Consider the following 17,982-nt stretch of genomic DNA (forward strand, 5'->3'; position numbering starts at 1 on the left):
CCGTACCTTCGACCCACTCATCATTTGGATCCTTAATTATTTTAATGAAATTTTTTCTTACGACGAGTTGTAGCGAACTGGTCGAAAAATTAATGTTTCTATCGCCCTGTGCAGGATCGTTGCAGCCAGTGTACTTCTTCCTGCTCCGGTAACATCTCCACAAGTTATGCCATTTCTTTTACAATCTTCTCATTCTTAGCGGCCATCGGCCCATTCATAGCCTTTTCCAGTTTTTTCTCGGCTTTACGAATTCTTCTTCTTGATTGTTTAAGAATTCAACTGTCCCAATCGTGGAGGGCCTTATGCATATGAGCAAGTCTGTCCAACACCACACTCTCATCCGCTGCCTCATTTGCACTAAGCCAAGCTTGTTCAACTACTTCACGAAAGTTTTTTCATGTAACCATTTAGCCTCAAATCCAAAGCTTGAACTATTAGGATAACTTGGTAATCCGTGTCCAGAAGGATTGGACCATTGTCAGATCTTGCATATTTCATGTGTTGCACCACTGCTCTAGGATGCATATTATTCCATGCATTCTTCACATCCGAGCCGTTCACCGATTATGCCCTCTTCCACAAAAATAGTTCACCAATAAATCCAAGATCAATCAGCTCACAATCATTTAGAAGATCTTTGAATGCTTGCATGTAGCCTTGCAGTCTAGGGTTACCACCCTCTTTTCATGAGTGAATAAAATCTCGATAAAGTCCCCAATAATTGCCCATGGCAAGTTATGTTGATCATTTAGCTCTCTAATTCTGTCCCAAATTAAGTGATTGTCCTCCCATCTAGGCTCTCCATATATACTAGTTAATCTCCAAACCTTATTTGGGATTTCGATGATACGGACATCAATGTTCTTAGGCGCCGAAAAAATTTGTTGCATAGAAATCTCTCTTCTCCATAGCATTAGAACACCACCACTTCACTGTTACTAGGATTAACAATTTGTAAGTCCATATTCAACCTTCACTTAAGACAATTAACCGGATAGGTGTCCAATTGTGTCTCCGAAAAAACAATACATCGGGGTTGCAGCGCATTTTGATGTCCAAAAGCACTCGAACTTCCGAATAATTCCCCAAACCCCGATAGTTCTTCCCTAGTATCCTCATTTATCCGAGCGGCGCCCCTCCATGGAGCCCGCCAAATCAGAGTTAACACTAGGACCTTCTTCCTCAGTAGTCTTCTTCCTCTTGGGATCTCTCACTTGGTTAGGACTTGGTGGAGCAAGAGGTTCAAGAGAATTAACAATTGCCCCCATCATACCCATTGTGTTAGTTCCAGCTAAAGCACCTTTCGCTGCAGCATCACCCATTGGACCAGTTAGGGATGCATGGTTTCGGGCATCCACTGCTCTTTTTCTATTCAATCCAGGATCTTCTTCCGATATAACATATTTTTCCTCATCCTCATTACGTTCCTCGTAAAAGGAACCATAGTTATTTGTAAATCCTCCACTACCACTTCCAAAACCCCTATGATTGCAGCCTCTTCCAGCAAATCGAATAGCCCATAATGCTTTGAGGTCCTTAAAAACCAGAGACAAGGATGGATGTATGCCATCTCCATGTTCTATGTATAAATGTCATATCATCCCGCAGAAAGCACACATAGAGACATGATTTTTCAATGGTTTTAATACATCAAGCCAAACTCGAATTCTGAAACAAAAATACCAGAGAAATCCCCTGAGACAGGTTCCGAAGCCACAACCACTCCAACTTTAGCTTCTAAAGCTCCGATCATTGCCTTAAATCCATCTGGGAGATCATGGATTCGAATCCATATTTTTCATTTGTTTAGTGGAATCTCTAACGGTTTTGTAAATCCATCATACGGCGCTAGAATCACCAGGTGCCCTCTAAATACCCAAGGTCCGCCTTCCATTACCTTGTCCCAATCTCCTAGACAAGATAATTGCATCGTATACATGTTGTTAACCACAGATTTGATATTAACTTCCTGAGCGAGGTCCCAGGCTGATCGCATGTTCTTGTAGAACCAGAAATCACTATATTCTCTAGTAGTATGCACCCGGGCGATCGCCAGCCAACGAGTCGATTCAGCCGGCGGAGCGGGCTCCTCCTCAAAGATTACATCATCTAGATCTTCTTCCCTCAACCCCAGATTCTTCATCATCTCCTCAAGATCATCTTTCCTAGAACCCGCTGCATGGATGCACCTCATGACACCTTCGTTGGATACGTTGCCATGGTGAACCACGACAACATAACCCTAAACCCTCTTTCAAACCGTCACACGAGAGCCGAGGCCGGGAAGCGATACGAAGATCGCCCCTGGATCAGCCCGAGTTCGAGGTACAGTGGTGAGGTGGAGGGATCAGGAAGAAAAATTCTACGTCGGCCATCGCTGCGAGAGAAACCTAACCCTGACAAGAGTTCACCACTGAGTCCTACTCGTAGGTGGTCGGGAATTCTAGCTACTAGTTCATGGAGACTCAAGGGAGAGGAGGTCACTGCCACAGTGCATGAGTATAAGAGGGCCAAGAGATAACCAAGTTCTACACAAGTCATGCATCAGGGCACACAATAGCGAGAAGCCGTTTGTGATCTAAAGCAGCTTGCTTAGTTTCATCCACAATAGTCGTCGGGTCGGGCCCAAACTTGTTGTATTTCATTCGAGTATAATCCAACCCAAGCAAGAGTAGGTCCATTACATGTCTCGAGGGTGCCAAACGGCCAAAAAAACACGTAAACATATCATAACCTTGTGATACACGAACAAAATGTTATACGGCATTGCGCGCTCACTATAGGGATTTTAATTCAACGGACTGGATCTACTTCATCAACTTCGATTCCATACGAAAAAATGGGTACTCAGGCTACGGTGATCATAGAATTTATGACTCCCTGCTAGATCTACGATGAAGGAAGGGAGCCTCTAAAGAAAACGAGCAGCCCCACATTGTGCCCCGTCGGATTTGTGCCACGATGAAATTAGTGGGACCGCACATCCTAAAGCTATGGCCACTGGCATGAGCCCGAAGCACATGCCGAAGGTCCAAGACATAAGCCCACCCTAGGGCAGGTCGTTGTTACATGATGTCTCAATCATGGCACCGGCGCAACCGGTAAGCTGGGAGCGAAGATCCTACAAGCTTGGGAGGGGGCAAGGGAGAAATGGGGAGCCCTCGTTATCGTTGTCCGCTATCAGATGGCCTACTCCGGCGGCGGCGAGGGGATTGAGAGATGATGGTCATGTTTCTAGGTTGCTACGAGTCGGGAACCTTCAATGTTGGTGGAGAGTGACCTAGGGCGCTAGCATTTCGCAATACTCTTATGGCATTTTGATACTGATATCGCCTTTTAGTACTTTGATTGATGACTGGCTCAGGAAGGAAACAACTTTTTCCGCCAAAAATAGGCCTGCAAATGTGTTACACTTCAACACTATGTTAGTTTTTCACCTGTTGAATATGCTAGATTTTAGCCAGAGTTTCATTAAACTAGGTCAAATCATACAATTTAATATTTTATATATTATATGTGGGAGGCAGTCCTCCATGGCCTATGTACACTGTTTTGGGTACAATACGCACAAATGATTCTAATATGAAAAAAAAAAAGCAAAGACAATTGAAGCAACCTTCTATAGGAGTACTATTTTGTACAAATGAGAAAAATATATTATGCATCTAAAATTTGTGCTAAACCAGTGCGTTGAAATGATTGCATCATCGCCTAATTTAACTTAGATCATCTCTCCCCCGTGGGATCTTGATCTTATGTTCTACCCGTAACTTGCTTACAGTACTTGTCAGTTCTGCAGAATGCAGTAACCTAGTTTTGCATGAAATGTTGTACTTAGGGAGTCAGTTACTTCGTTAGAATCAGATAATTGCTTAAAGAAAATGATATCATCACCAGCCAGTTTATCTTCTATGCTACCCATGTCGATCTTGATTGTCAGGAGGCCAGTATTGGTATGGCCATTGTGTCTCTTCAGGCGGAGTAGTTGAAGATCCCTGCGCCACATGGTAGAAGCAATGCAAAAATATGAGCATCTAGGAAGTGCCAGGATGTCTTGAGGATTCAAAGGCATGAATTTAGTGGCAATTGGATATGACCATAATCATAAGGCTCTCCAAATATTGCAACTTCAAACGACATACATTTATAGTACTAATTAGTACCTACCGGCAAATGCCAGTTCCAAATTAATATATGATTGCTTATGCAAAAATGAATGACATGACTAGGCTTGAGTTGATAAAAAAAATCAGCGCGGTTTCAAAAGAAAAGCAAGAGTTGTCCCATTTAATCTTTTCAAACTGGAAAGTGCCAACACTAGCATACAAATTAGGAACAAAAAAGGCTATTTATGATCAACTGGAAATGTTCAGAGAAGCAAAAAAAAAAGGTACAGTATCATATGTAGAATGTTGGGTTAATAACTACTCCCTTGGCGCAAACTTGATGAGAGTAACATATACAAAAAAAATCTCACTTTTTCGCCAAGAGGAAATGAAGGAACAACTACCAATTGTCTATAAAGGAATTAATCAGGGAAGCAAGCAACACGTGGCTATGAGAACTAACAAAGTATGGCCATGCTTTTAAATGCGAAGTTGCTCTTTTGTTTTTTACATATCCAATTGAATTCCATAGAGAGGTAAAATTTTATTATCTCTTCCTCCCTGCCCACATTCTGATATTGTGGGCATGCCTATATGGTGTTAGAATAATCTACACACAATGTCCTAAGGAGTGAAGATGTTATATTTCAGTGAATAAGGCTTGCTCAATGTTCATTTGATGTTACAAACAATCAAGAATGAGGCACTCCAATTTTCAGAAGACCCTTGAGCAACCTCGAAGATATATAGAAGAAAGCTTACTTCTGCTGTACTTGCTGATTTACAGGCCATTATCAGTCCTTCTAAGCCAGCAGGCTTATGATAAAATTTGTGCTGCTGTTTCTCTTGCCCCTCCTTTTCATTGTTCATCTTGAAATGGAATGACAGAATTACATTATGAAGTGAAAGAGAGGGCAATGGAGTAAATGAAAATCAGAAAGAAATCTGATCATTAGAACATTTCATTTAGAGTATAGAAGAGTGGTATTGCTACATACTACATCCTTTACATGAGTCAAGTACTGCATGTAATGTTTTCAGCAAAGGGGGGCAAAATAAACTAAGGACTAGAAAAATCACCTGAATTTTTTGTTTTTGATGTACCATTGCAGGAGAGCGTAGCTGGCTGTTGAGGACGACTGTGGTATGCTGAACTGCAGGTGATGCTACGGTTGATACCAAGTTCGCCAGCTTACCAGTAAGAGGGCACGTGGCAGGTACAGGCACCGCTTGCAAATTATGGCTGACAATATGGCTTTGTGATGGAAGATGGTGGTGATCTTGCTGTTCTCCTTCTTGATTGACTATCACTTGATGGTCTGCACCAACCTGCAGGTGTGTCATGCATGTAAAAGTCGATTAATGAGTCGTTTAAGGGTATTATGTGTCGTTCAAAACATTTTCATGGGAAATGAGTTGGGAGCCATGGCATTCAATAATTGTTGAATTGGACAGTAAACCCCCTGGTACACTCTTTGTTTTCATGGTGTGTGGACGCAACATTTTGCTCCCAAGGTTGCTTGTGTTCTGGGTAAAACTGATGTTAAGCTGGAACTAACGGGGTCCATAACTCCATATACATGTGATGTTTGTTGTTCTTTATCTTTTTAGATATTTCTTTATTCATACAAGGGTACTAATCATACAAACTATGCCAAAAGGCTAGTAGCAAGCATACTACTGCGGTTGATTATTAAATGGAAATATTTTGGTTTAATGGGATAGGGATGGTATACACAAATCCTGAGTTACTCAATAATTTACGACATATCTATAATGAATTATCAGGAGTATAGCAAGCTAGCTTGCTAAATTACCTCATCATCCAGCATCGGCGGTTGTCCCTGCATCTGGACGGCAGCTGCAGCGGCCAACGCATAGGCAGCGAGTCCATTCTGCATTGACCCAGATGGCATCTCTACCTCCTTGTTGCTGTCCCTTGCACGCTCATCCTGTGCCACCACCGTGGTAGCAGCGACGCTTTGCCGCGGCTGAGTCTGATAGAAGACCTTTGACACTATCAGCTGCCCCTCTTTCTCGTCCTCCAAGTCGCCAAGGTGGTACTGGTGCATCACCCAGTTGGTCTTCTCGGGCTTCCGGGGCTTGCCGAAGTTGATGTACAGGACTAGGATCTTTTTGCACCCCTTCTGTCGTCCGTCCACCATCAGCGGCCGCGTCTTGCCAGTCTTGTGCCACCGTGTCTCGGCGCCATTTCTGCTGTTGGCTAGGTCACGCTCTGCCTGGATCTTTCTTCTCTTCCTTGTGCCGGTGGTATAGGCCTTGGATGGTCTGTGGAAGAAGTGTTTGCTCTGCCCATTTCTTGTTACACCTGGTGAATCAAGTAAAAAGAGGTTGGATGATCCCAAACTACAAGAGAATAAAGCAGTAGCTTGATTTAATCATACTGCAAACATGCTTGACTTTTTTCTTTTATACTGCATGGCAAGCTCTAGCTACATGAGTACATGTGTTTGGCTGTCTCATTTGTGGAATTTTTGGTATACCAGAAATATTTCATAGAATTGTATCTCTTTCTGTTTCTCACAGACGGCACATTATTTCAGTATGAAAGTCCACATGTAAACATACGGTTTTTTAAAAAAAAAAACCCGGGTGTAAACATAAGTTTAGTACTAGTTTGTGTAGAATCTTTTGCTAAAAATGGCACACCCGAAATATGTAAAAGGAATAGGGGTGCAGGTACACCCCAGGTTAGGAAAACACGTCTCAATTAATTAAACTTTTGAGTGAGAGAGAGAAAGAGAGAAAAGAGTGAACGCAAGTTGGAAACTTCCGAAGCATCTCTTCATCATGAGGAATGGAGATAAAGGGTGGTTAGGCACAACCTTACATAAACAATGAATACCTGTGCACAACCCAATCAACGTGGAGAACACCTAGGAAAGCATGGCAGATGCAATACATCAAGATCATGGACAATATCGGAATATGACATATTCTTGTTTTTCTTCAAAACAAAACATATGCCATATTCAAGATTCCAATAGCTATAATAACTACCCATGGTAGAACCAGAACACAGAACCAACAAACAGAAGAAACCGAGTTAGACTTAAATCTCAGTAGTAGGCTAGTAACCAGTACTGATGGATGCATGTACTTGTGCAGAGCGGCATGATGCATATATGGTTACTCACCTGGGAGTTTCTCAGGATGGGTGTAGCAAATGCCATCTTCTCCTGTAAGGTGGGTATGAAGTCATCTATGAGAGGGTGAGCCCTGGAGCCTCCATCCATCACCTTGGACTCCAGGTGCTCGATCAGCTCCTGGTCCGTCGGATCGAACTTGACGCCCGCAGGAAGCCCAGCCATATCCTTCTTGTGACAGCAACCACAGGACATAAATCCAAAAATGAACATCACTAGAGAGATCTAATTTTGTCTTCGCGCCCAAGAGAAATGTTGTAATATATGTACCGGTGTGCATTCCAGCTCATGGCCACAGCCGGGGCAGCGTAGGGAAGTGGAGATCCGGTGCTCCTGAAGCTTGTCGTCGACCATGGAGTACCCTGGTTGGCCCCTGTTCATGCTTGCGATTTGCAGATCATGTGCTGAATGATGTCAGTAACACGTTAATCACAATTCAATAAAACATGAGATGTTTAAGAATCAAGGGTAGCAAAAAGTGATCAAGCAAGAAAATTGCACATAAGAGAGTGTCATTACAGGAGTTGGGGATCGATCCTTCAACCCGAGCTAGCACTCAGCCACTCAGGTGACTCACAACTCATCAAGAAAGAGTAAGAGGAGATTCCCTAAAATTCGTCTTCTCGGCCTCTACTATCTATATATTATGCCTATGCATGTCAGCTGTCACCAGGCCCAGGACCTAAAAAATGGAGTGCAAAGAGATGTAGTACAACGCACGCATGCATGGGCTCATCTAATCCGGTTGACTGGCCACCGAGTGTGGACAGAGCCTAGTTATTATTATTATTTATTTAATTACATTACACACAGAAAAAAAAAACATTCAGACTAGCAAATTCATAGTTTTCTGACAGATTTAATTAAATTAATTACAGTTTGAGACTAGCCAGTACAACTCAAAATTCAGCAGTAGGAAACAGAAATACTCATGGTAATTTTTTTTAAATAAAACCAGGATGCAGTAAATTAATAGCTGCTCCTTGAATTGCTAGTAGGCATTCGGGAGCAAATCGATACTCGCACTTCTCCAGTATGGGTTACTAGAAAAACATCTGCAGAATTTACACATGGAAACATTTTGGGAGAAAAAGTCCAAATAGGCCATGGACGAGCACCGACTAGCTGCACTAGCGAGGATCCAAGGCTATTTCTTCGTCGTGGTTAACAGGCTCGCAGGAAGTAATTGTGGCCAGGACAGGCACAGCATATCAGATCTGCCGCGGACTGATCTTCGCAACAACGGCAAAGGGAACGGAAAGTACGAAAGAAGGATGGGGCGTGAAGCGGGTTCCTCACAGTGGGTGGGCGGTCGGTCGATTCTCCTCGAAGTGGCCCGCGCCGCTCTGGGATGCGCCGCCGGTGAATCGATGCGGGGGGCGGTGAGGAGGAGGGAGAGAGGCGGACTGGGACAGGGAAGCAGCAAGGCTGCCTTGCTTGCTGGTACGGCGAAGACGAGGAAGGAGAGATGATGGGTGCCGGTGCGTGGGCGTGGCACTGCTCTTCCTTGCAATGCAAGGCAGCGCAGCCAGGAGAATCTGGTGGGGCCCAGCGCCAGCGGGAGGGCGTACAAGAGGGTTGGGTGGAAGCATCAGCACGCTGCTGTCAGTTGTCACGTGTACGTAGCTTGGCTTCCCCTGCAAGGCTGAAAGCGGCCGACGCGTTGCCAAAACCCAAGTTCCAATTCTCACCTCTAGACAAAGCCGGGTGAAATCTCCTGACTTTGTTATTTTGAAATTCGCGTTGCCAATTAATCATTCACATACAACTTTGTACTACTAAATCACTTCATTTACTGTTTTTTGAATTGCCAAATCCAACTTTGTAACTAGACATGCTTATCGATACGGAAACATCGCTGACCCACCGCCACCCCACCACGCCAAGTCGCCAATCATCCTTACCTCCATCTATAGGGTGTACTCCATAGATATTTTCTAGGTATAAACGTTCAAAAATTCATAGAATGACATACCTAGTGGCGGAGCCGAGGCCTGCTATCTCGGGTAGCTGCTCGGGCTCTAGCTTGGAGTAATCATTGAACCGTAGCACACAATGAAGCAATGAACGTTTTCATGGGAAAATGGCCATCAACGAGTAGTCTTCGGATTTTTTCCCATACTCTCTTGTGACGTTGGCTCCACGACCGATACCGGTACAAGCTTTGACTCACATTTAAGTTTTTGAATAGCCACATGCCCACATGAGCCACCACCACAAGGGACGAGAATATCTCGGATAGTTTGAACGCAACGTGAATAGTGATACACCCATTCAAAAGGCAGGATGTCGAACCGCTTCATTATCACCAACTGTGGAAGCATAATATTGAAGACCATGATGACAAGACGAAATAGGAGAAAACAAGACACAACTAGCTCCCTGGCATTAGTCGTAAAGGCTACAAGCATGGGGATGGAGCCAAGAGGTCATTACGTCTTATAACACCGCCTCCTCCATCGGTACACCTAAACCAAGGACACCAGAAACTAACACGAAAAGACAAAGACGACATGACATGTAACGATTCGGCCCCGTCGTAGCAACTAGAAGGCGCACATAGATTAGAAGAAACAACACATATGGAGATGAAAGATGTTTGCGGCGGGTGTGCGCAGCTAGGTTTGCTCTCTGATCACTCAACTCTATCTCACCAAACCATGTTCTTCTCACAAGCTCCTTCCACCCTCTTATTCGTGTCCACCAGCATGGCAAACTCTCAGAAGTTGTTCGAGGCAGAGGCACCATCGATAGGAATGCATGGCACCACTGACTCAGATTCCGAAGGCCAATGGGCGACCCAACTTATTCAATCACTTACATTCTCTTTCTATTTCAACAAAATAAGCAATGTCAGCAGCTGGTTTCTTTTGTTCACTGAAAAATCAATGAAGCATTTGAATCCATTTTACTACTTGTATTGCCAAGGACGAACCAACAATGAATGAGCAAGCAAACTTTGTTGCTAGAACTTGTTCATACCATAAAAAATAATTAAAAAACTACTCCCTCTGATCCATAACAAGTTTCGGGGATTTAGTACAAAGTTGCTAACTCCCCGACAGTTATTCTGGGTCAGAGGAGTATTGAACATACAATGCCAAACTGCGATTTCATATATAGATTTAACTATGAAGTCAAGACTAAACAAATTTCATAAATGAGATCTTAACATAAAGGTAATTTCGAATGGTGAAAACGTTGTCCGAATATCATGAAAAGTAGACACAATGGATATACAAAACAATATGTATAACTGTGTTGCCTGGAGACAACAGGTAACACCAAAGTATAACTTTCAAAATGGGTACTGCTAACCACATCAACTTATCCCAACTTTAAGTTCGCTTTTGCATGAAATACAGGGATCAAACATAGGATCGGAAGTTAATTGACCAGATGTTGATCGAAGTTATGTAGCGTTAATGGGTCAGTGTTACAAGGTTATGTCAATGTCCTCCAGCTCTGCAGCTGGTGAGACATTCCAGTCAGTCATTGTAAGACGCACAACAGTACAAGGCAGTCTGCCCTGATGCTACCAACACTTCCGATCATCAAGCAGAGGGGACCGCAGAATTTTGATGTTCCTCTGAAACCATGAAGGGATGGCACCCGCAACTCTACGAATTAACCTGTGGCCGAAAGAAGCACATTAATCATGAGTTGGTCAGGACTATACCAGTTCCTTCATCGAAATGCAAATAATACACTAGCAAATGCATAGATGGATCTGGATTAATAGAAGAATGTCAGAAATAGAATTGAGAGCCTAATTTTTTTTTCCTCCGAGGGGAATTCAAAATTAGAACCAAAAGCAACAATAGTGTTGTAGTTTAAAAGCATGCATTACAGACTTGTGCAATGCCACAAGTATTATTAAGTGCTTCACATGCTACCAGCAAACATGGAGCTAATACAATTAGATTACCAGCACAATGTTCACATGCAAAGCAAATAACGGAAAAATGGAAAAAAAATGAATTGTGTGCATGTTAACTAAAGCTTTCCAGGAATTGAATTATCTATGACTCATTCAACCAGAAATCATTGTAAGGGAAATGGGTATTCTGAATAGATCATCTTTCGTGTGATGAAATTGATCCAAAATCTACAAGACAGGGTTCAAACAGCTTTAACTATGCATGAAAAAGGAATCACAACAGGATAAAATGAAAGAACAATTGTACCTCAGGACTCTACAGCCATTGGAGTGGGCAGAGAGACTCCATCTACGGACACTTCAGTCACTGCATCAGAATGGATGTTATTTAACACTGGCATCTCCTTCTCCCTCCAAATTGCATGAACTTCATCAGTTCGGAACCTTTGAGTAAATGTCGACTCCTCCAAGGGAGTGGTCACACCATGTGCATATGCCAGTAAACCAGTGTATGCAATCATCGCTCCATTGTCTATACAATAGCGATCGTCAGTTGCAAACAGCCTACCCCCTCTCTCTGAGCACATAATCCTCATCATCTCTTGCAAACGTTCATTGCATCCAACGCCACCAACAATAAGAACATCCTTTGAATCACAATGTGCCATGGCACGTTCAGTGATTTCAACAAGCATAGCAAAGAGAGTTTCCTGGATATGGCCATTAAGCGTCTTAATTATAATCTATACAACTTCTCCTCAGTGAAAGTAAGCACAATCATTATCTGTACATGGGTACAGTAAAGAAGTTCAGCAATACACATGTACCTGCAATGAGTAGCATAGGTCTGCAGGTGTGCACTCGTTACTTTTAAGCTTCTCAATCGCTGCAGCTTCTATGAAGCTCAATATGCCACTAAATGACACATCCATACCTTTTACAACATAAGGGAGATCGATGAACTTCTCTCCCTTCTTTGCTAGCTGAAAAGAGGAAGACATGGTAAACTGAATAAACATGCTACTCGGAAAGTAGAAGACTGCATCATATATATATCACATAACGATACATGTCTTGAACGAATGTAAGTTACCTTTCATTTCAAACAGAAAGAAATGAGCCGAGAGGCCAACATAAGATGGAACCTGAACACCAATACCACATTTGTATCGCACAACTATTTTTGTGACTCGGAATACATTACTCGTATCCCTTGCAGAAACAATTTAGATTGTGTGTTTGTTACCAAGGTTTTTTTTTAATTCTTATGATTGAGAAGTCTACTGTTATTTACTCACACATTTATATCAATCTTTCATTTGTTCAATACATTAAAGTACTAATACTGGAAACAGTCTTCCAAGGGATAGTAGTAAAGGCCTTTAAACGTGCAGATGAATGAAAGACAACTAATGTTTATGATTCGAGCACCGTTAACCGTTTATAAAAACTTAGGCCTGTGGTCTACTAATGTGCACGAATCTCTACAACGCAATTACGATGCAACTAATGGCCTACTAAGCTGCTACGGATTCTAAACTACTTAACTCAACGATCAAGAATGTAACTTCATAATCTCGAATGTCAACAAAAGCAAGAGAAAATTGCCCAAGAACAATATAACAACTTCATTGTTCCATCAAATTTATCAACAGAGATATCTTTTACTGAACTCTGATCTACCCCCAGGGTTTGCAATACTTTAAAATAGCTGTAATAACCTATTCACTACTTCAAGCCCCCGCACCCTAATCCAATCTTAACTCGATGTGGTGCAAAAAATTATTCTCAACTAATTGACCTAAGGCCCATGCAAAAAAAAAGTTGACTTAAGGCCCATGCAATATAATTAATAGAGATAGCTGAATCGGGATAATTGCGAAATAGGTAGGGCATATAAGATTTGATAACAGAACATAGATTTGAGTAAACGGGGAAAGAGAGTAGATTGATTGACTCTTTAGCATTACTTGACTGGGAATAGATGCATGCCCCTTTTTATATAGAAATGGCTTACTTGGTTCTCAATTAGCATCGCACCATTATGGAATACTATCTCTAATTCAAAAGGTTAATAAGCCAGCCAATCTAATGTTACAATTTTTCCTAACTAAGCAATAATACAATATTTTGTGCATGCACACAGAATTAGGCATTACTACCTCCGTTTCAAGGAATAAGGCGCACGCGTATTCCAAGACGAACTTTGACCATAAAAATTAAGCAACAAAGTCTTGATTATATTATATGTAATTAGTACCATTGGATTCGTATTGAAAAGCACTTTTTAATGATACTAATTTCATAGAAACAATCTTTATCTATTTGAAGTAATTATTGGTCAAACAAAAAGCACGTAAAACGAGGGCGCCTTATTCCTTGAAATGGATGTAGTACATGAGTATATATAGAATACTATTTAGTTGAGATAGAGATAAAGACCAGTTTAGTATTTTCGAATTAGAGATCAGGTTTCATAGATATAAGAAACTACTTGAGAAATATGTAGGAACACATATCTATAGAAAGAGAAGCCTGTCTGCATTACCAATCAAACAATATAAATTTCTATTTTGTATTTTCCAATCCCCTGATATCATGTGGCTATCCTCCTGACTCTAGTTATTCAGCAATGACCACTGATCATTACTACCTCAGGTCTGTTTTAATCGACGCAAGCATGAACTAGCTGCACCCACATGTGAACTAAGGCCTGCGTCAATTAAAACCGTCCGGAGGGAGTACATTTTAACCAGTTGTATTTGTGCTTCTGCAGATAAATGAAGGATGAGAAATCCATAGCATAAACGAATCGAAGTATCTTGACCGGCAATTGGGCAGTAGCTACAAATTTTGAGGTCAACAATAATGGGGGTTTTGCCTAATTGCACCAGAGAGACTTATGGTTATGGTGGATGCAAGCAGCAACATAATCAGGGAGAAGTTAAATGTGAGTGTTCATATGTACCACTACCACTTAGCAATGAATCCACGAGATTATGGTACTTGGACTTGTTATGTGTACATGCAAACTTGTTCGATAATAATAGGCAAACAATTACTGTCATCTGTTGTAATATAAGTCTATCTTTCTATATGTTTGTTCACACTCATAGTTACACACAAATCTACGCATGTATACAATCTACAACCATATCTTTTTTTGGAAGTTTTTGAAATTCACAGGTACTGAAAGATTACCTGCTCAATGTTATACCCAGGGCTCGGGTCATTTGAAAGCTCGAGGATCCTGGCAAAGCGGTCGAGGCAATTCCCGACGGCAATATCGATGGTCTCCCCGAAGATCCTGTACCTGCCTTCGCTGTAGGCGATGACCTGCGTGTTGCCGCCCGAGACGTAGAGCACGACGGGGTCGACGGCGCCGGTGACGGCGCGGCCCATCTCGATGTGCGCGACGCAGTGGTTGACGGCGACGAGCGGCTTCCCCCAGAGGAGCGACAGGGCCCGGGCCGACGCGGCGGCGACCTGGAGCGGCCCGCCCATGCCGGGGCCCATGGTGTAGCAGACGCAGGCGAGGTCGGCGGGGGAGACGCCGGCCTCGGCGAGCGCGGCGCGGAGGAGCGGGAGGAGGTGGACGAGGTGGTGCTGCGCCGTCTCCCGGGGCAGGAAGCCGTGGCCGGGCGGCGTGATGTAGGTGTGCCGCGGGTTGGAGAGGATTTCCCCGGACATGGAGACGACGCCGATGCCGATCTTGTTGGCCGAGGACTCCAGGCCCAGAGCCAGTGGGCCCGGTGGCCGGCGCTTCGCCGGAGATGAGGAGGAGGCCATGGCGGCGGCGGCGTGACGGTAGGGTTTTCGGGTGGGAGAAGCGGGGAGGAGGGAATGGGTCGTGCCGTATGAAGTGAAAACGGCCCAGTAAACTCCCATATCGGCTTATACAACCTAGGCCCATTGTGAGCCTGCCCCCTCAATTCTTTTCTCTCCGTTTCGCCTAGGCGCGAACTACTCGCACTTTCAGGGAAGGGAAGGCGACGAACCCTAACCGCCGGCGCTGCCCCCCTCCTCATTGACGTCGCCTAATCCTCTCCGACGCCTGGATCTCACGCCCCCGCATTGTTGTGATCATCGCTGCCGCCACCGCAGATTGGATCGTTCCATGAAGTGAAAATGGACATCAGGTTAGTACCCCAACTGTGAATCTGTGATATTATTTCTCTCAAAAAAAACTGTGATATTATTCAGAAGCAGATGTGACTGTGTATGGAAGCTTATACAACACAGATCTCGATAAAACAAAGTTGGAAGTAAAGCCACTAGAGCTGAAATTTTGAAGAGAAAATCTCCAATTTGGTCTAGGAAGTTGCCCCGGCCCCTGGATGTGCAATTTGGTCACGAGCTTGTAAATCGTGGATCGTGGGTCACGAAATTGCCGTTTTGAACTGTATCCATTACACTCTAAGCCTACCTTCGTTGTCCATATTGTTTGTTGCATAATTTGTTTATTGTTTCCTTCAGTCAGTTGGATGAAACCTATGTTCTGTGATTCCTTGTGAATATTTTTTAGCTGCAGAATTTCAATTATGTAGCTTGCTTTCCAAGGAGCACACTAATTAGTAATTTATGTAACGATAGTTTTATTTGTCTTTTTAATTATAATTAAGGACTCCATGTAGTCTTCCTACTTTATGCCCATTTCAGTACCAACTAAATGTTACTACTTTTGTTTTAGAGTAATGGTTGGTTGACCCGAGCTGCCCAAATTTTCATTGAGAACTGCTATCACTGCAACTCGTCAAGTAAGTTGATGCTTCCATAAAATTTGCCGAGTGATGTTTGATTCAGTTTCTATGTCAAACATTATGACATAGCACTGTTATGTGTTAGGAATGGAGAGTAACTTTAAACCTATAAAAAAATCTGTCTGTTCTGAAGGCAATATATATGGAATGAAGAGTCAGCCATCTCTGTATCTGGGTTTAGCAACTGGAATGATGCGTTTGAAACTTTCAATGGGCATGTTGGTGGAGTTAATAGTAGTCACGATATATTGCAAGACAATACTATGAGGATTTCAAAAGTCGTAGTAAGATCATGGCTGCTAGTTTATGTTGTGCAAGATCTCTTCTGTCACAAGGTCTTCCCTTTTATGAACATGAAGAATGGCCCAGTTTTGGAAATAAAGGGAACTTTGTGGAGATGCTGAATTGGTACATGTACGATTTCAAGTCATTTGACCTGCCGATTATTGAAAATGCCCTTTGCTATGATGAACTGACTTCTCCAGAGACGCAGAAAATTTTGGTGAAATCTTGTGCAGAAGTGATCGCACAGACCATTGCTGATGAGATCGGAGATAGTTATTTCACTTTACCTGTTGATGAGCCTCATGATAAAGTTATGCTAGATAAAATTTCTATAATTGTGAGGTTCGTGGACAAGCATGGGCAGGTCATCGAAAGATTACTTGGTACTGAATATACAACTCTAGATACAGCCCTTTCAATGAAAGAAGCTTTGTATGGTTAGTTAACTCGTCATGGTTTATCTATTTCTAGACTAAGAGGGGTAGGTTGTAATTTAGTCTCAAATATGACAGTAGAATATGATGAACTGAAGTCACTAATTCTGAAGGAAAACCCATATGCCCATTATGTACATTGTTTCGCCAAACAGTTCCAGCCAGTTATTGTTTCTGTCGCAAGGAGCAATAAAGCTATTGGTGATTTTTTTCTTCTATGTGGATAGAATTGTTAAAACTGTGGCTGACTCTTCTAAAACAAAAGATGCATTGGTACAAGAGTACTATGCAAAGATTGTGAAAAAAATAGAGAGCAGCGTGACTTTACCAGGCAAAGGAATACATTAAGAAAGTGATCTTGATGCCTGGCCTGCACATACACAGTGGGGTTCATACTGTAAAACTTTGCTTCATTTGCTTACGACATGGGATGGAGTGCTGAAAGCACTAAAACTGTATATGAAAAGAAAAGTCGTCTTTGTCAGCTGGGAACAACATCAGATTTTATGAATGGTAATGGAGAGTATTGGTCACCAAATGATTTGATACAAACAATGAAGAACTTTGAAGTGCGAGTGTTGAGCTGGACAGGAGATTTGTCATGTCTCTTGGAAAAGGAAGGTAAATACATCGTCAACGCGATGGATTTGATTGAACCTGTGAAAGATGTTTTGCGGGACTTGCGGGAGAACCAGTGGGGTGAATTTTTTGAAGAAGTAGAGAGTTTTTGTGTTGCGGTGTCTGTTCCGGTGCCAAGTATGGATAGTAGTATGCCAATTAGGGGTGTTTCACGGCGTATGAGGCAATTTGTTAAGTGTTATCATCATTATCATGTTGATATTTTTACTGCTTTGATAGACTCAATTACTACTGATATTAACAGTCGGTTCAGTAAAGCATCTGTTGAGATATTAAGATGCATTGCTTGCCTTGATCCAAGTGACTCTTTTTCCAAATTCGATCATGGCATGCTTCTTCGACTTGCTGAGACTTATTCTTATGATTTCTCTACACCAGACTGTGAAATCCTCAAAGAACAACTTCACATGTTCATCCTTAATATGAGAAGTACCTCTAAATTTTCCAGCTGTCGTGATCTTCCAACTCTTTCTGTGAAGATGGTTCAAACTGAAGCACATTTGATTTTTCCACTGGTTTATCGGCTCATTGAGTTGTTGATTTTACCAGTAGCAAGAGCAACAACTGAAAGACCCTTCTCAGCACGGAACTTGGAATTTTCTAATGAGATAAGCGATGAATGGTCTAGTGACATGATGTTATGTTGAGAGAGATACTTTTGCTGAGATTGACGATGAAAATATTTTGCACTACTTCTAAAGAATGAGAAGC

General features: G+C 42.5%; 1 protein-coding gene and 1 pseudogene across 1 annotated transcript; both read right to left on the reverse strand.

Annotated features, from left to right (window-relative positions):
- Positions 1-3,562: 3,562 nt before the first annotated feature.
- LOC124708301 lies at positions 3,563-7,671 on the reverse strand (annotated as a pseudogene).
- A 2,839-nt stretch (positions 7,672-10,510) lies between these two features.
- On the reverse strand, positions 10,511-14,966 carry LOC124708095 (probable tRNA N6-adenosine threonylcarbamoyltransferase). The gene is made up of 4 exons (XM_047239782.1): positions 14,355-14,966; positions 11,981-12,136; positions 11,461-11,863; positions 10,511-10,905 (listed from the first exon to the last, which is right to left on the reverse strand). Exons 1-3 carry the CDS (start codon positions 14,940-14,942, stop codon positions 11,462-11,464), a joined length of 1,146 nt encoding a protein of 381 aa, XP_047095738.1. The 5' UTR covers positions 14,943-14,966; the 3' UTR covers positions 10,511-10,905; position 11,461.
- Positions 14,967-17,982: the final 3,016 nt, after the last annotated feature.

Source organism: Lolium rigidum, chromosome 4 (assembly GCF_022539505.1).
Source record: "Lolium rigidum isolate FL_2022 chromosome 4, APGP_CSIRO_Lrig_0.1, whole genome shotgun sequence".
In the NCBI taxonomy this organism is placed as follows: Eukaryota; Viridiplantae; Streptophyta; class Magnoliopsida; order Poales; family Poaceae; genus Lolium; species Lolium rigidum.